Source organism: Condylura cristata, unplaced genomic scaffold (genome assembly GCF_000260355.1).
Source record: "Condylura cristata isolate star-nosed mole 26May11 unplaced genomic scaffold, ConCri1.0 scaffold00031, whole genome shotgun sequence".
Lineage (NCBI taxonomy): Eukaryota > Metazoa > Chordata > Mammalia > Eulipotyphla > Talpidae > Condylura > Condylura cristata.
Genome location: NW_004567132.1, coordinates 10,158,216 through 10,177,487, shown reverse-complemented (window position 1 = coordinate 10,177,487; position 19,272 = coordinate 10,158,216). Strand labels below are relative to the sequence as shown.

General features: G+C 47.5%; 1 protein-coding gene across 2 annotated transcripts in view; it reads left to right on the top strand.

Moving 5' to 3' along the window:
* Nucleotides 1-16,572, top strand: part of SPRED2 (sprouty-related, EVH1 domain containing 2) — a 107,600-nt gene extending 91,028 nt beyond the window's left edge. For both annotated transcript variants that reach the window (XM_012731553.1, XM_004691461.2), the window contains 2 exons: nucleotides 11,026-11,175; nucleotides 13,240-16,572. In XM_012731553.1, the coding sequence (XP_012587007.1) occupies nucleotides 11,026-11,175; nucleotides 13,240-13,905 (816 nt within the window). In that variant the 3' untranslated portion in view covers nucleotides 13,906-16,572. The remainder of the gene's footprint in view (nucleotides 1-11,025; nucleotides 11,176-13,239) is intronic.
* Nucleotides 16,573-19,272: the final 2,700 nt, after the last annotated feature.

Below are 19,272 nucleotides of genomic sequence, written 5' to 3'. Positions count from 1 at the left end.
GGTTTCAGGGGACTAGGAACAAACACTACGTTATGGCCAGAATTATCAGTGCACACACTGCACTGGGGAATGCAACTTCCTGGGGGAGAGGGGTGGTTTGGACTGGGGTGCTCACCCAGTGTGGACTGTCACTGTCACACTTCCCCAGCTCTCGTGACTATCCCCCATCCCGGCTTGTCCTCCCCCGGGATGTCCTCCCAACTTCTCAGGAAGGTAAAACCATGTCACAGTGTCCTCAGTGCAGTGAGCATCCTGCTTCGTGTGTGCGTGCGTGCTGTGCATATATACCCACCCTGGCGCCTGCTGCCCGTGGCCATCTCCCCTGCCTCTGGTCTCCCTGGCCTCTCCCATTCCCTGTCGCCAGCCTGGTGTGGGTCCCCACCCTTCCTGCCAGGGCCACCTTCAGACTCCTGGTTAGCCAGGGTTTTGAGTTGTCGGGGTTTTGGCTCTGTTTCTCCTTCCATGTAGCCTGGTACATCCCTCTCCACTGATCCTGATTGTTCTCTCTCCTTTTAAAAATTCCAGCAAGCCTCTTGTTTATTTCTCTTGCCACTTAAAAGCTTGCCCTTTTGGGGGTTTTATATTTTATTTGATGAATGAATCTTCGCCTAATTGGATTATTGGCAGGCTGGTCACCCTTCTGGTTCCTGCAACCCTTCCAAAGCTTTTCTGCTCCATAGGCAGCAGGTAGTATCAGTATTTTCATAATTTATTCCTTTATCATCCTGAAGCAGATGATTTTTTTAAAGGTGGGTGATTTTTGAGGGACTTCATGTCATATGTTTTTCATTGTGTTTTCCACGGAATCTACAAATAGTTGCTGAGCTCCTGGCAGTGTTGCTCACGCCAGGCTCTGACTCCTCGTGTTGCCGCTTGCTAGTAGCACAGTCTCTTCACAGGGCACTTTGATGACAATGATGGGCCTAGGTGAACACACCACCTAGGTGGCCAGGACATGCCACTGTTCAGTAGGAGTATATGAGGGAATTCGAGGGCCAGCGTCACTCGGTACCAATTGTACAAGGAGTAACGTAGGGAATAGAGAGCACCGCAACCCCCACAAATTCAGTGTTCTGTAATGGGGTTTTTGGCATTGCTAAGAGTCCACACATGCTTGCTGATGCCTCTGCCAACTTTTCATTTCTTCCACCTCAGAACTGGGGACACCTGAGAGGAATGGAGAGCATGGGGCCTCATGGCTGCTCCCTCTGTTATGTTCTTATCTTGTGGAGGAGACTGTTTTGCTCAGCTAGTCAAGAAGGCCCATATAAACTTGAAAAAGAAACAGTTCAGCCCCGTGGACAAGCTGAGCCGGTTTGCTCCCCAATTTAAGACTGACTTCCTCCCAGACCCCTACAGGTGAGAACGCTGAGGCCTGAGGGTTTGGAGTCTGCAAAGGTGGAGGTTTCCCTGGGGAGAGAGGGAGAGGGAAAGTGGGCTGCACAGAACTAGAGGGTCTCTGGATTTTGTAACCAGTTAATGAACAGTTTATCAAATTCCTCTTTTGTAGGGTTTGGTCCTGGTGGTTTACTGACTGCTCCTGAATTCTAACATTTAGGAGTGCTTTAAACATCTTCATAGGCAGTTTAATTTCCATATGACCTTGAGGCAGTGCAGCTGCAGTGTGCTTACTTCTGGAGCAGGCTGGTCAGGAGCTGTGGCCAAGTGGTGCTGGGACCTCAGCTGTCACTGTACCAAGCTCTGCTGTATTCTGGTGCTAAAGCTGGGGGATTAGGGAGATACTTGCTTTACAGATAGTTGGGGATATGTAAAATAGCTAAGTTTTTTATCTTCCATAATATGCATTCTCTAAATATCTAAACCTGCAAGTCAGGAAATAGTATAACCACATGACATTGAAAAAATGGGAGGGGGGTTGTCATTATGAGCCCAAGAACTGGAAGATAGAATCTGAGATGGAGAGGGACAGCAGTGCTTTTGGGGGGGGGGGCGGTTAAGAAAAGAATGAGAAGGGATCTGAGCTATGACATGAAGGGAGGAGAAGGAACCAAGGGAGCTACCTGAGTTACAGCAAACCTGGTCCGCCATCTGGGGTTAACTAAAGAGACACAAAGAGGTGTGTTGTATGGCTCGAGACAGTTTTCTCTCCCTCCTGTTTGGAAGCAGTCTGCCCAGTAGGGGCACATGAAAGCTAGAATGGCTGACAGGAGTTGGCTGGAACTGTTCGACTTGCTGGGAGGCAAGGCCACTTAACAGACTTGCCATTTCCTTAGAATCACAGGCCTCAGAATGAGAAGGGATTGGAATTCATATCTGAAGAGCCGAATGCCCTCCTCCTGACAAACCAGATAGGATTTCTCTCCCACACAGTTGCAGCCCAGTCAAGTGGGTGATAGGCCTCACACAGTCAATTCATAATGCAGGAAAACGGGGTACCCATCTCCCAACCTTTCCAGTTCACCATGTGGTTTTAGCACCCAAACAGGAGTTATATTTTAGGGTGCTCTAGAATCCAGTGTGGGAGGGGGGAAGGTGTTAAGGGGAGAAAGCCACCACACATTCAAGGGCCCTACTGGGCGCCTGCCTAGCAAGTCTGCAGCCTGGAGGTCTCCAGAGCAGCTCAAAGCTTTTCCAGAGGAAGGCCTACCCTTGTTGGTTTATACCACCCTCCAGGTGGTGGTTCTGGGTGTGGGCCACCCTTCTCATCAGTATTCCTACATGAGCCCCCGAGTCTGCAACGCCGTGCATTGACTTCTCTTCTCAGCGTCTTAGCGGAATTGAGCACCCTTCACATCACTGTGAGAGGGTCTGAGTTCTTTCCAGAACCCACTTTTACTTGAGTTTGAGTGTAGTTTGTGTTTTGGTGTTCCATCTCATTGCCTTTGGTAGGCAGCCCTCCTTCACACAGGAGAAATGGCCTGTCTTTCACAGCTCCAGCTTCCAGCCATGTTTGCTCCCACTGGCAACTTGCTGCTTCTTTGTGCCCTATGCCTGACCCCTTGACATCCTGTTTATCACAGGCTGCATTTTATTACTTTCTGGCTATTCAGAGCAGTTGTCCCTAATAACATCTGGGACTCCTCCCAGCACCCCAGGTGTTTTCTAAAGTATGGCTAGAGCAGGTGGCTAAAACCAAAGTACTGAGCAGCAATTTGTTTTGCCTTGGAAGGTGCCTTTGAAGATTCACAAATTGTGCTGGTTTTCATTTTTGATTAATTGCAACCAATGAATTCATTGAATTTTGACATGATCAAGGTTTCGTTTATAGAAGAGCACAGAGTTTGCCTTCTTGAAGACTTAATCCACCCCCAACAGAAATTAAAGCAGAGGGCAAATCTACCAGTTTTGTAATTAATGAGGTACGTTTATGGATTTTTAAGTTTTTCCAAAAGCAAGTGGTGTAGACCTGGAGTTTGGCATCTAGGGCGAGGCCTAGGTTCCAAACAGGATTCTGACATATGAGGTGGCTGTGGTCGCTGATGCTTCTGATCCAGAACCCTTTCAGGGTGTAGTTCTTTGCATCTCACTTCACTTGTTCAGGGCAAGGGGTGAGAACTAGTGTGGCTCTGTCCCGTGCCTGCACTTGTACACACGTGTTGGCCCTCATCACCCTGGGAGCCCACGTTGACTCTGCCATCTCTGAGAGATGAAGCACCCAGTGTCAGTTCCACGCACCGCCCACCCAGAATGCCACCCCAAACCTGCCCACTGCCTATATTAAATATGTCAATTTCTTGAATTGCAAGAGGATGGTTAGATGATGGGCTTTTGCTCTGGTGTACTGGCTAAAGACCTCAGCAGCCCCTCAGTGGGGGTTTCAGCCAGCCCTGCCCCCACTGGAGAGCCCAGTCTCATTTTGGGAGATCAGTTGATCAGAAGTATATGTTGTCTGTCCTTGGGATTAAGGGGTTGTGGCAAAATTCCGGAGAGAGGGTAAAGCTTTTTTTGTTTTCTAAAGTTGAAAATATAAAGTGCTTTTATAGAGTTTAGCTACTGAAACTGATCTGTAAAGTTCATTAAGAAAAGCCAAAGTATTGGGAGGGGCAGTGCTGTGTGTCTGGCATGGGGAGCAGCACCCCAAGATTACTGCTGGCTGACACCCCTTTGGTATGAGGTGGCTGCAAGGTCTTCTGTGAGGTTGGAAGCTGCTTGATCTTCTAAATGACAATAATTATTAAGCTCACTTACCATATTAAGAGGAGGGTCTTTCTATGCAACCAGAAATGCCTACAGTGGCTAAATTTAAAGCAATTAAAAGGCTCAGACTCAAACAAAAGCTTTGAAATGCTCTCGACTTCAGGAAGCCCAAAGGCATTTTGCTAGCCCTCCCACTTGTGTCTTTCTTCATTTACACTTGTATCATCTCCTCTTTTAAAACTGTGGTAGTAAAGCTATTATTTCCACTTTACTAATTCATACAGAGTATATATATATTCTGGTTACCCAAAACCTGGCTTCTCTCCAACCCATCAGTGTTTACGGTGAAGCTAAATTTGGTTTATCTTTTCATATCAACACATATCTAAGTTCAAAACTTAGAGACACTTTTTTGGAAACACTTTCAAGTGTCTGGGAATTAGGCTTTTGTCCTTTCACAATGAATAAATGCCCCTCTATCCCGTGTCTCAGAGAGAAGGATGCCCTGAGTCTGGGGCAGTCATCTCTGGCCCCCAACAGCTGCCTTTCAGACCTGTGCTGTTAGCTAGAGCCATGAAAAAGCAGGTGCCTGGCCCATTTCCTGCCACTGCTAGGTCTCCTTTGAAAGAGGACAATGTAGGCCCTGAGGACCAGAGAGCTGCACTACCTGTTCTGGAAGACCTATTGACAAAACAGGCAACAGTTTCCTGTTTACCAAAGGAACAAGCATTGGCCTTGGCTCTGGCTGCCACTGGCTAGGAGCTCACTGAGGGGAGAGTAAAGCTGAGAGGAGAAAGACAAGCTTTGTTGAAGAGTTAGAAACCACAGCTTGCCCCAACATTCTAGCTACCCATCCAGTTTACTGTCTTTCTACAGGAGAAACAGATGTCTGGTTTGCATGTGATGGGACCAGTCTCCCAACCAGAGTTTGAGGGGCATGGTATGTGTGTATTTATTTATGTAGCTAGACAGTACGTACTTTAAAAACAAGAAGCCCACAAGAGGAAGAGAAGACTGAATATTGCTTTAATTGCATCAGCCAGTGACATCTATATTGGTTCTGGGTCGTAGAAAAATTACCAAAATACTGTAGCCAATGAAAATACTAGCTAGCCACTTTTAAAAAATACAAAATAGCACTTAGAGACACAGCAGAAACTCGCCCTAAGTAATCTGAATTAATCCTGTAAGTCTTGCATAGACTAAGCAACAGCCTTACTCAGACCCCCCCATCTCCTGGACTGTTCTAGGGAGGAATGAAGGGTCATGAGAGAAGGGCCTCACACAGACCTGTTAAGAGCTCACACAGACCTTGGCATGCATCCAGCACAACCACCTTATTTACACACAAGGAAATTGAGGGCCAAAGAAGTTAAACAACTTATCCCAGACATGTGGCCTGACCTGGCATTAGGGTTTTCTGATTCACTCTAGATAGTGCTGTTTTTGCTTAACAGTGCTGTGGTTCCCGGGTGATATGCTCTGGCTTCTTAAGCCGTTTCTTAACATTTTACTTGCTATGCCTCATTCAAAATGCAGATCTCCTGAAAGGACCGGTCAGGTGGGCTTGGCCCCGTAACCCTGTGTTTTCTTGTCTCCGCTCTCACGTCCCTGGGAACACAGAGGATACAGTGGTTGTGCTTGTTTGTCTGCCTCTGTCAGGGCGGGACTTGTCCCATTTGTCTCTATCCCCAAGAGGGAGGAAAAAATTGCTGGGTTTCTTTGTGTAGCCTCACGGATGTGCTCAGTAGGAGTGTCCTGTTCAGAAAGCTGTAAACCAGGTGCCCCTCATAGTCCAAGTGTCCTTGAAAAAACAGCCCGGGCACACCTTTCCTGTCCCTCAAGCACTGTTTGCCAGCTGCTGCTCCTTTGTTCTCCACCTCCCTCCCCTTTTTGGAAAAACAAAGATTTAGCAGGAAAACCCAGGGGAATGGAAGGGATGCAAATAGTCCAGAAAACACTTGTTTCACTTGGAAATGTGAACAGCAGCCAGGATTCCATCCCAGGATAGGTAAGTTAAGCAAACTACCTTCCTCTGCTGGTCTGGGCTCCTAGTTTTCCTCCCTCCTGAGCTTCCCTTGGTCAATGAAGTTGGCCTGACAGAGGAGGCCCAGGCCCGGGCATGCAAGCAGTGGGATGTGCTGCTTAAGAATTCCCAGGGATAACAATGGTGATGGGGAAAAAAAAAAGTACAAAATGATGTAAAAATAAACTAATATATATATATTAAAAAAAGAATTCCCAGGGAAATGTGACATCTCTGTAGTTGAGGAATTAGCCTGGTTTCCAAGAATAAACCATATTTTATAAAATTTGCCCATAAAGTAGAGGTCAACCAGGTCAACCAGGTTTAGTATCAGGTGTCCATTCTCTGGACTTTTCTCCATTCAGACCAATTCCCATCCAAATGAGACAGCATTGACCTTGGGAAAACAGCCAGTTCATGAGCCCAGAATTCTCCGTCCAGGGCCTTTTGTACTTAAGGTTTTGATTTATTGTCAAGACACCACAATACTGAAGCCAGTTACTTAAAAGTTCATATCAACTTTGGATGCTCCGCGGTTTTCCTTGTTTGTTAAGTTCTGGAGAATTATAGGAAACTGCTGAATTCTTAAAATAAGTATAAATTAGTCTACAGAGTCCAGCCATCGGATGCTTGTTCCCACTAAAGAGTTTTTTAACATGAGCTGCTTTTTTGGTCTTCTGGGACTTGGCCCAGGTTTTTTGACCATCCGTGGTGCCCCCTCTTAGGGAAGCCACCCAGCTGCCCCACTCATGTCATCTTTGGTTTCTAAGCCCACGTCCCACAAAGCCCAAAGGAAGAGAGGAGTGTTTTTACTACCAAAATATATTCGGTCAGACCGACTGGGCTCTTCTCTGTGTAAGGCTGGCAGTGCCCACTCTTTCAACTTGATACTCTGGCTCTTGCTTCTGCTTCCCTTTTCTCACCTCCTGTTCTTTCCGGATTCTTCTTTATCCAAGTCTTGTCTCAGTTTACTACCCCTGTCACAGGACTTTAGAACCAGCTCACACAAGGCTTGTTATTACTGAAAATATGTGAGTTTCTACATAACCATAGAAAAAAAAAGATGAAAATGTAGTCAAAGGATTACCCTTTTAAATCAGGGCCAAATTAGGTAATTAAGAAACACAATTTCCATGTTATATTGTTCCAAAGTACAGGCACACCTCATTTGATTGCGATTTGCTGTACTGCGCAAAAAAAAATATATATATATATATATATATATATATATATATATATATATATGCTGTGTGTTTTACACCGGCAAAAAGATTACAGCTCACAGCTTCAACGGTGGTTAACATTTTTTACAATAGGGTATTTTTAAAATTAAAGTATGCACAGTTTTCTTAGAATGGTATTATTGCACATTTACTGGATTGCAGTGTAGTATAAATGTAATTTTGATGTGCACCAAGAAACTAAAAAGTGTATGGACTAGCTGTGTTACAACATCCACGTTCTTACAGTACCTAGACCTGCAGTCTCAGAAGTGTGCCTATGTAGGAAAAGGCTCAAAGCTGCCTGCTCAGCTCATTAGACGAGCCACCCCTGAGGAGCCAGGGGTTCCCCAGCACAGTGTAGCTACAAAAGACCTCCCCTTTTCTCCTTGAGCTCGACCCCCAGCAGTTCAGACATCCACCAGAGATCAAGGCAAGTGGATGATGCAGCCCAGGTTTTCAGGGTTAAGAAGCTGGCAGGTTGGAAGGGTCCTGACTGCAGAGCAGTGCAGGATCGCTTTCTCAGTGGGCCTTCACGCACAGCTTGGCTGGGCTATTTTTCTCCCACTCTGCTGGAGACAGTGTGCAGAGCCGCAGAACTGGCTCAGAGGTCCATGCGACTGAAAGGAAGTTCTTCCCTTTGGCCTTTTTTAGAGAGGCCCAGGTGGTACCTTCCTTTTGTTTACAGGTCACACTCACCACTTCGTCAGGTTTCTCTGAAGGTCTAGAGCTAAAATAGGCCTCTGCTTTAGGTGAAGCCTGCCCCGCCCACTTGCCTTCCTAGGGTCCAGATGCAGAGCAGGTTAGGTTAGTAGGGCTTACCCTCCGCTCTGCCCACAGCAGGCAGTGGACTGTGGACATGCTCAAAAGTTTCCTCGTACAACTTTGTGGTTAAATCAGGAGATATGGAAGGACCTTCCCAGTGTCGGGTTCTTCCGCCTGTGCAGTGGGTGGGATGGGTACGGCAAAGGTAGCATTTGATTGGTTAATGAATATGGGAACGAGTGGCCGTGCCTTGTTTCTCAGAATGACTTGACACATTGTAAACCTGGACTTGGGTCACAGGAAATAGGGTGCATTAAGGCGAGCAGATGACTAACGTGGAAGTGACCCTGAGGGGTTAACTGCGTTTCCAAGAACCTGGGTGTCAGGTTAGGATTTAGCCCTTGGTATTGGAATCACCTCGCAGGACCAGTGTCTGCTCACTCAGAAGGTTTTTATTGAGCTCTCTGGAAACCTTTGTATTGCAAGCCACTGTGCTTATCTCCTGGGTTTGCCTTATGCGGGTGCGCTGGCTTACCTGAGTGAGCTGTTCTGTGTTGATCTCAGTAGCCACTGGAATGAGCTGGGCGTATGCACAAAGCAGCAGTGTGCGGGTCTGAAATCCCACTGGGCTTGTCGTCGGGCTGCATTTCAGTTCCTCTCTGCCAGTGGCTGCCGGTCACGCTCCCATTTTCCTGTGAGTGACGTGGACATGATGTATTTACATGCAGCCAGGCTCTGACACACACTCAGTGTGTGTCTGTCTGTAACCAGCATGTGTAAAGAGGCCTCCGAGGACATAAGGAAAGACGGGTGAGAGTTGGAAAACAGGCTAGAGTTTTGGAAAATTTGTGGTACCAGTTTGGTTCTTTACCCCAGCCCTCAATCTGAAAGTAGAATGTTCTGTTTTGTGTGATACAGGTTATGGTTTGGATCTGGGAACACTAAACAAAAAAATCCCATGTAAATTAATGGTAATAGCATTCTGAGACCCTCCCCCAAATAAACTACAATAGAACGTGGTACTTTAGATAGGATTTGAGGGGCTAATGGCTCTGAGCACAGTTCTGGCGCCGGGAGGGGAGTGTCTGTTACCGATGCCAGTCCCGCTCACACCCCTGGGCAGCAGATGGGCCAGGCACCGAGGCTCCGCATTCCCGGGGCCTGGACCTCCACGTGGCCCCTCCGGCAGCATGACGGCAGCATGTTCTGCTTGCCCGAGGCAGGGAAGGGAAGCAGCAGACTGCGCGCCCAGTTTCACCCCACCCCCATAGAGGTGCCGAGAGAGGCCAGGGGTGTGATGCAGGTGGACGCTGCCTTGGGGAGGAGTCCGGAGTGAAGGGCCAGTGCCCCGATGGTGAGCCAGGCACTGGTTTCTCTGACCACAGGGACTGGCTCGCGTCATTAGGACGTCTCAAGTGGATCAGGATTGAGACGTGGTCCAGAAGCCCCAGTGGTGTCTGAGTGCCACCTTTTCTTGATTTCAGCTCGCTTCATCTTAGGCAGGTTCTTTTCTTGTGCCTTCACCAGGGTCCAGGCTTCTGGACTCCTTAGAGCTTAACGTCAGAGAGCCAAACAGCAAACTTCCTGACTTCCTTGTAAAAACTCTGCTTTGCCTCAGAGGACTATGCATCTTCATCCAGATCAGTCGCTGGGTCTGGGGATTCGAAACAGGTGTCAGCCCTCCAGCACTTGGGCCAAAGGTTTATTAGCAAGAAACCCACGAGGGCTGGGTCCACAGTTGGATGCTGCACCAAGTCTTAAAAATGAGTAGTGATATATGCTACATAATGGAAATATGAGTTTGTTTCCCACCTACTTATTTATTACTGAGCATTTACTACTTTGTAAATGGGGAAGATGATCAAACGAACTTTATAAGTTATAACTAAACCAAAAAAATGAGACAAGCGGAAAATAAGCGTCAGAAGCTACAGCTTCTTACTGCTCCTAGACATTAACCCCTAATAGGACACCCAGAAAAACCTTCAGTTGGGGGTGGAGGGAGGGATCTGTCACTATAAGGAAGCAGAAAGTGAGGTGGGGTTTCTGAGGGACCCTGATTTAAAACAAACTCCAGGTGCACTCAGCAAAGCCTCTGTGTGGTTGCTGAGCCCCAGGGGTGCGGAGCCTGGCCGTCGCTGGGGTTCCCTGGCTCACTTTGTCCAGCGTCAGGGGGACACAGAACACTGAGAGGTGAGGCGTGTTAGGAGGCGCGGGGCTCCGCTCCATCCAAGACCGCCTGCCCGTCCCGCATCCGCCGGCCTTCAGGACACTGTTGTAGCGGCGCCCCCAGGACTCACAGCCACTGCTGAATCGACAGCTCGACACTCACTCTCCACGGCTAGTGGCCTTCGTCCCTCTGTGCGCTCATCCATCTTCCTTCTAGTTTAAAGTGACCTCCAAGGCTTGCCTCGAACCCAAAGATTACAAAATTGCTTCCTGGAAAGGCAGTGCCCCTGATACCCAGGAGGTTTCCTTATCGCTGAGACTTTCCCAGGATGGGGTCGGCCAGCATATAAACATTTGGGTTTGAATTTTCCTCATTTCCATCGCCTTATAGGCCCCACGCCTCCCAACCAGTCTTGATCAAACTGGGATATCCGAGCAGGCCTTGTGTTGGGCCTCCCCCAAGCCTGGTCACTGTTCCCACAATTAAGAAAACAAACCCAACCTTCCAGAGTCTGGCAGCGGGGTCCCTGTGCCCGTTGAGGCAGCCACATCATGTTTAGACAATCTGGCCTTCACGAGTCCTCCTGTCTCCCACGCCCAGGATAAACTCAAGGTTTCGGGAAATCTAGCAAGATGCCACAGTGAGGGTAGACAGTGTGTTAGGGTTTGCTGTGTGGGTTTGGGTTTTGATGTGTATGTGTTTTTTGTTTGTTTTTAATTAATGCTTGGTTGCCTCCCTCTAAACAGACAGCCACAGACAGTTCTTCTAATTCCTCTCAGAAGAAAGAACAACCAACTCGGACAATCTCTTCTCCCACATCCTGTGAGCACCGGAGGATTTATACCCTGGGCCACCTCCATGACTCATACCCCGCAGACCACTATCACCTCGAACAGGTGAGTACAGATGCATTGCTCTGGGGTTGTCCACGTGACTAGCTCCTGATTCTGGAACAGCGACCATCCGCTCTCTCCTGTTGAGCTAACTGCCCTGAGCCCAGCCCCTGAGCGCTCCTACAGTATACCCCCACCCAGTGCTAGAGGCGGTGGTGACAGCTCATCCTTCCTCGGAGTTTTCTGCCAGATACCTTACTGAACCTTTATGTGCTTTACCTCACAAATTACCCCCATAATGCAGCTCCTCAGCACCCCCAGAGTTCTTGGTGGAACAAGGTTCAGATCCAAGGCTATGCTTCCCTGGTGCCTGCTCCCCTGCATTCCCCTATCCAGAGGGCCCCCCGGCTTTGTGAAAGCAGAGCCAGGATTGGGGCTGAGGAATGCTGCGCACTTGGCTCTAGCCCCCTGGCGTCACGGGCTTCGGGCCCAGGCTTGCTCAGGGGAGATGGAACTAAGACTGGAATTCAGTAATTCAACAAATATTTACTGAGTAGCGGCTGTTTTGGGGAGCAGGTTCCCAAATCGCGGGGAGTGGACTGATGCCCGCAGGGGACTGTGGCTACCAGCCTGCTGTGTAAGAAGAAATAGGGAGTGCAGGGCAGTGAGGTTTTTTTGTTTGTTTGTTTGTTTGTTTTTAAATAAAGCTGCATTTCTCTAACTCTAAACATTTCATTGTATGCTTTCTAATATTTTGGCACTTATGGTAGCAATAGATGGAACTTGACTTTTTTGACACTCGTTACTTTTGCAATTTAGCAAAGTCTATGTCAACTCCCAAGATTTTGAAATCCTGTAAGACTTAACTTTCCGAAGCCCAAGAAACTGATGTCAGAAATTGGACAAGAATGAGGGTAAAAAGTGGATGAGACGTGGCCCTGCCCCTGGGGAGCTCGTGGTCGGGTTGGAAGTGATGGGTAAACCTAATTGTGTAATAAATTCTGGAGTGATATTATAATGACAATGGCCACAGGCATCAAGCACATCCTTGAGGGGGCTCTGGGCTGACAGGCAAAGCTTCTTTTCACTCACAGCTGTGCAGTTTGGTAGAGAAACTGAATCTGGGCTTAGCAGCTTGCTAGTAAATGTTACAGTCTGAATGTGACCCCAGTGCGTTCACTCAGAGCATGTTCCTGACCCTTGGCAAAAAGCCATTCTGCCCAGGGCACTTCAGAGCTGGACAGTCACTTTGTGACAACTGAGGTACCCTGTGCAAGGCAGGCTTACCCAGGTCTACCCACCGCCATTCATTTGGCACTTGCCAGTCAGGACAGGATGTTGCAGATTCTAGCAGGACTGTCTGCAGAGACTGCTCCGGCGCCACGGAAGCGTGCAGGTGCCACCTGAAGGCTAGAGGGTGTGACTGAATCCAGCCTGCCTGGGCTCAGATTCCAGCTCTGCGATCACTGTCTGGGAGACCCCAGCAGCACCTGACCAGAGCAGCCGGCTTGCAAGTGTGCATTTTCACTCTTCTTGAGCCCAACAACTTCACTTCCCAGCCAGCTGACAAAGTATTTGTGAGCCCTATCGTTCCAATCCCATTGCTTTTTTAGACATGACCCGCACTGAGCCGGTATACACAAATACACAGGTAATGAAAAGCACTTGCCCTTACAATAGCACACTCCAGTGTTCCTATATTTCATTGCAGAAAAAATGGTTTTACAGAAGATGTCCTGCACAACAGCAGCCATTGAAAGTGCTCTCTGCTGTTAGCAATCAGAATAGTGGTTAGGAGGTAACTGATGAAGGGAGGTGTGAGCCTCTCCCCTTCTGCTTGCTGGTCTGTTGTGTTCAGTCTGAAAATTTCAAGTGTATTCTTAAAATGTACACACCATTCCTGCGTGTGTGGGTGGACAAAAGGGGAAATGTTGACCTGCACGGGTTAAATTGATTTCTTGATGCCAGGAACTGATGGAAACGCCTAATTTGGATCCCTCAATCTTTCAAAACCGCTTCCATCAAGGTGGAAGTACACGTTAGGGTTTGTTGTTTGTTTGGTTGTTTTTTTTTGTTTGGTTGTTTGTTTTTGCCATCACTATAAAATGTCTCCTTTTTCCCGGGTAGCCAATGCCAAGGCCCTACCGGCAGGTGAGCTTCCCCGACGACGACGAGGAGATCGTGCGCATCAACCCCCGAGAGAAGATCTGGATGACGGGCTATGAGGATTACCGGCACGCGCCGGTGCGGACCAAGTACCTGGACAGCTCGGAGGACGCGGACTCCTACGTGCGCTTCGCCAAGGGCGAGGTCCCCAAGCACGACTACAACTACCCATACGTGGACTCCTCGGACTTCGGCCTGGGCGAGGACCCCAAAGGCCGGGGGAGTGGCGTGATCAAGACGCAGCCGCCGCGGGGCAAGCCCCGGCCGCGGAAGGAGGACCGCGAGCGCTCCCAGTGCGAGTACTGCAGGGACATGTTCAACCACGAGGAGAACCGCAGGGGCCACTGCCAGGACGCACCCGACTCGGTGAGAACTTGCATCCGCCGGGTGAGCTGCATGTGGTGTGCGGACAGTATGCTCTATCACTGTATGTCGGACCCCGAGGGAGACTACACAGACCCGTGCTCGTGCGATACTAGCGACGAGAAGTTTTGCCTCCGGTGGATGGCTCTTATTGCCTTGTCTTTCTTGGCCCCCTGTATGTGCTGTTATCTGCCCCTGCGGGCCTGCTACAACTGTGGGGTGATGTGCAGGTGCTGCGGGGGGAAGCACAAAGCCGCGGTATGACTCAGCTCCCCTCCCGTCGTCGGGGGAACCGTCTCCTCCGAACCCCGTCTGCCCAGCCCTGCCCACCCGGGGAGCAAGGAGACCAAGAGGCCTCCCGGGACCTTTGGGCACCTTTCGGCCTGGGGAACCCGCCTGGTGGACTCTGCATCCCCCCCAGCCACCCGTGTACTCACGCCGTGTTCTGAGGAAAGGAACCCTGCATAGACTCGCCTGTACAATTAACAATCTGTAATCAAGCTAACGGTCCTATACACGTTGTTGACTTCCTGTCTCTCCTCCCCACCTCTTCTAGTTCAAAGGTGCCTGCAGTAGAACTGCTGATTTTTGGTGGGTTTTGTAGTTGGTTTTTCCAAGAGCATGGAAGACGGTCTTTCCCTTGGGTTCAGATTGCCGGTTGCCAGAGTTCCTGCAGACATGTGCTGTCAGCTGATGAAACCCTACCAGAAGTATTTTAACCTGCAGTCAGTTATTATGTATCGAGATGAGCTAGTTAACTTCTACCACAAAACAAGATCGCTTGAACTTTTATAAAGCCAAATTTCCCATGTACGCTGCAGTTTCTATCTTGAATCCATCATCATTTTCTTGCGAACCGCCTCCATCTGTCAGTTATTCACTGATAGAAAACATTCACCCAGAACATGAGAATTTAGCCTTAATTTCAGATTAACGCGAGAATCAGGAAAATTCCTTAAACTGTATTGCATCCTCTTGGACCAGGGTTAGAAAGGGAATTTCAGGTTTTTCTGATCCTCCCCAGTTACCCCTAAAGTAGAACTTACCAAAATTGTGTGCCTGCCACACAGTTTTAACAATATTAGAAGAAAATGCTAATGAAGTTACACTCATTGTTTGGCAAACCAAATAGTCTAGTCAACAAATTAGTGTTCTCCTAGCCAAGGTCCATTAAGGAACACTAAGGTTGTGGTATCAAACTGCAAGATCTTCACACACACACACACACACACACACAACTACACACACACAGGCTATTTTCTACTGACTGCAAGATCTTCTCACACACACACAGACAACAACTACACACACACAGGCTATTTTCTACTAGCCGGGGGTGGGGAAAGGGATTCTAAATGTCATATATTTGAACAGTGGTGGGTTGCGTTTTTGTTTGTGGGCTCATGTTTTTGTTTTCACTTTGGAGTCAATTTCACATCACCAAATTCTTCATTTATACTTGGGGAAAAAACAAGGCCATATATAAAAACCCTTTCAATGCCTAAGTGTCTTTTTCCTGCAACGCCGAACCCAGACTTGCCACTTTGGGTGCAGAGGGTTAGTTCAGCAGGCTGGGTCAGCCTGTCGCCTTGCCATGTAGGAAGCTTTTAATAAGCTGGAAAAGAGTATTTTTCTAATATATTGCAAGGAATAGCCAAACCTTACTACAGAAAGAAAAAAAGTGATTATCTGTACCTAGCATAGTACAATCAGAACGCCATCGAAACCACAGGGGACAGGCTTGCCCATGCTGGCTGTTCTCCCCACCTTGATTTTCCAGTGGTAACTGTCAGCCAAGGGCCTGGCCTACTCCCTTGCTCCCCACTCCCTCACCCCTTCTCACAGGACATCAGTCTTCAAGGAAACGACTTTCCAGCCTGCCAATTGTATTGGGAAAGGACCAGCCACGCTTAGTTTATTGGGAATGTTTTCAGCTCAGCTGAAACATTTCAGCCTGTCAATTTTGTCAGTCAGATCAGTGGTGTAAATACACAGAATGCTTAAGAGTTAGTTGTTAGATGTTTTCATTTGTGGAGTGACTGGTTTGGACCTTCCAGTTTGGGAAAGGAGCAGAGAGCTGTCAAGCTGGTGATGGAAGAGAAAAGAAACACTTCCTGCCTGGAAAACATCTAGAAAACCTTCAGCCAGCCTCCAGTCATTGTCAAGAGATCACCATTCCTCCTCTCCCCCTCACCCCTGAGGTATTTCCTCAGGGTCTTTCTCAAGGTCTCCTCTCTACAAAGCACAACACTAATGTATGTTTTATTAGACCTCAGTTCAAGTGCCCCTATTTATTTCAGTAGCAGTTACACACAGCCCCGCAACTGGGTTTTGTCGCCTCTCTAGTCTTCTGTTGGCTTCTATTTTCCACTACCCCTTGTCTTTTCTCTCCCCTTTGAAGAGTTATGCTAGTGAATCTTAACTCTGAGGATACTTTTTTGGTTTGTGAAGGTGAAGGTGGCGGTTAAGGGCACAAGGACAGCCCCGGGGACATTCGTGTAAATACGTCTCTCCTAATCACCACACTGCAGCTAAACAGTGTGTAGTGTTTTCCCAGTCAGCTTTGCCATACTGACGTCAATCATTTGAGAGAAATTATTCAGATTTTATTTTTGTATCTGTGGTAACAAAACATTAACCAAAAGATCTGTTGGGAAACTTCCCCTGAACCCCCACCCCCCCCCCCCAGCTATTTGCTCACATTAACAAATTAAAGTGCCTGAAGCATAATTCATTCTTTACCTGTATACTAAAGACCCTGTTGTATTGATTTTTTATAAGCCTTTTTACCTCCGTGTAAAAATATATATATACAAGTGTATGATGTACATTTTAGTTCTTAACTTTTTTTTATGGTTTCTAATATGTATGACCAATGTAGCCATTGCTTTAAAATGTACTGTGTAAATATAAACACATCCTATCAGGTCACTGACTCTGGGTGTTTGTCTGACTCTGGGGTGGCCGTCGCACCTGGGCAGGCATCGGCGTTCTCGCACACAGGGTGGGAAGGGGTTTCCTTTGGAGAAGGGTGTGTGGACACCAGACTTTTTGTGAGGCCTCCCCGCCTATGGTTATGTCATATTCCCCAGGGGAGACTGCAGCTCCTTGGGCTGAGATGCCTCAAGTAAAAGGAATGCTGTATGTCACCACCCGGGGAACACCCCCTCTTCCTAATCCTGGCTTCCCCCACGTGTGCTCCTCAGAGGGAACAGCTGTACTTCCTCTGAGTTGTTTTCCTCTGATTCCTGTTGAACCCGTATGTGTGTGCGTGTGTGTGTAGTTGAGAAGATAGTTTTTCACAGAAAACAAATGTTCAAGCTGCACAACCCCTGGACTCCTTGGAAAGGTCCTGCTTTCACTGACACTTGGGCCCTTCCAAATGGGCTCTTTGGATGCTCAAAAGTTAGAATAACAATTCCCTGAAGGAGAGAGAGTGAGGGGTCTTACAAGGGGCACAAAGGAAAGTTTCAGCTCCTTCTCCAGAGAATAGAGTAGGGGCCTTTAAGAGATGCACAGTAAGGGCCTTTCCATCATTGTTTTTAACTCTGCCTGAAAAAGGGTAACTTTTCTAAGCCACTGGCAAAGGTGAAGAGCTACAGGACAAGCTGAAATTAGAAAGTGAATGGACAGAAAGGAGTCTTGAAGATTGGTAATGAAGAGATGAAAGAAGTTAATGAAAACAGCTCCATTAACATAGTAAATGGTATACACCAGATTACTGTGAAGACACAACCTGGAGGAAGTAAAAATACTCATTGTAAAACATTTTTTCAGAAAGTTTGATGGTAAAGGAATTATAGGGTTTCTCTGAAGTAGAACTGGTGAATTTTTAAAAAGTATCTGCCAAGATAATATCTGTATATGTGTTGTTATGACAATTAATCCTGAATAAACTTGTGATTTTAAGAAGCAAGATAACTTCGAAGGTACCTCCAGAGCTGCAATAGGGAAGGAATCCTAAAATTATACTTGACCTGCCTGGCCCTATTCAAGTCACGTCCTTATCATCCCTGTCAACAGCTGTGGAACTGAAGCTTAGAAAGGGTAAGGTATATGTAACTACAGTCCTGTGAGGCAAGTGCCACGCAGGCCAAACCTGAGCCCAGGTGACAGCCAACCCAGGTCCTGACCAAGCTGGGAAAGTGGACACCAGTCAAGAGCCACCTTATTCTCTCAAGCTGCTCCCAAATAGCTGTTTTTCAGTGTCCTATGTGTTCAGCCAGGAGCTTGGCACATGATGTACATCAACTCTTAACCCTCCACAAAAGAGAGTGTTCATTTCCACTTTACAAATAAGGAAACGACTATGGAGACATGAATTCCATCTTGGTCAGTCTCAGCCATTACTAGCGTCACCATTACCCTTTAGGCAAATGATTTTGCCTTTCTGAGTCTCAGTTCCTCAAGTATAAGGAATAACACCCCCAGCATGGCATGAAAGTTAAATATTCAGGTGTACTTACAGTGCCACATGCAGGAGGTACTTCTCAGTGCTTCCTGAGAAAAACACAAGGACTGCAAAGTCTTCAACCTCTGAAGCACGGGAGGGCTAAAGCCATTGTGGATATTTTGTGAGTATCTAGATCTACAACCTCTATGTTGAGATTTTTTTTTTCTTAATCTCCCTGCAATTCTAAATTAAGTTTTTGGTTTTTTGCTGGTCCTCCCAGATACACTGACAGCCCATGTGATAGCTACTGAAGTGTACTCAGCTGGCTGGATTCTTCAAGAACCAGTGCAGGCATTCTGGAGAAGATTGGTGTCCTCCATCAGTTCTGCTGCCAGGACCGGGTCTGGCTTAGCATATACGTGCCCAGAGTTGGAGAACACTGCTGCAGAGTATCGCCTTCGTGGGCCTCTGTTCCTAATGTTCTCCCATGCTGGTTACTAATGGTAAGTATCCCCTCCCCACCCCCAAAATTGGGACATTCTCCCAGGGGAAAAAGTGTTATAGGAAAAGTTCTGCTGTACAGGTGTTTTCAGAAGGTTATCAAAACATGACTTTGAGCAGGCAGGCAGAGGCCTGTCCATGTGAATGGAGAACCAGAATATGAAAAGTATGTCTGTTGCTTACTGGCATCCTTACTGCAATCCCGTTGGGCTTTCTGACTTGGGAAGGGAGATGGTAGAAACTTTACCCTATGTTCAAGTCTAAACCAAATAGATGGATGAAGGGAGATGACCCTGTTCACATCTTGTGTGACTAATAATGGTTGTGACCTTGTGCAGCAGGGCCTGCCCGTCTCAGCTAGAGCAGCCTGACCCCACCTAAAGCCGGAATGGGGAAGAGGGAGAGTAAGTCAAAGGAGGGAGAAGTTGGAATTACTCTCCCAACTTACATCTGTTTTTGATAGCACATTTTATATCTTTAGCATAATTGTAGTTAGTTTTACTACTACTAACTGCTATACTAGCTTTATAAGTGGTTAATCCACTATCTTTACTATATATTTAACCTGTACCAGTGAGATAGTATTACTAACTTGCATGCTTTCTTTTCAGCTTAAAGAAGTACCTTTTAAAACCATTTTGGCGGCCCTCCCTGGTGGCACAGCGGGTTAAAGCACTGCACTAAGAAGCTTAAGCCATTTCCACATGAGTTCGATTCCCGCCTGCCCCGGAGGAGAC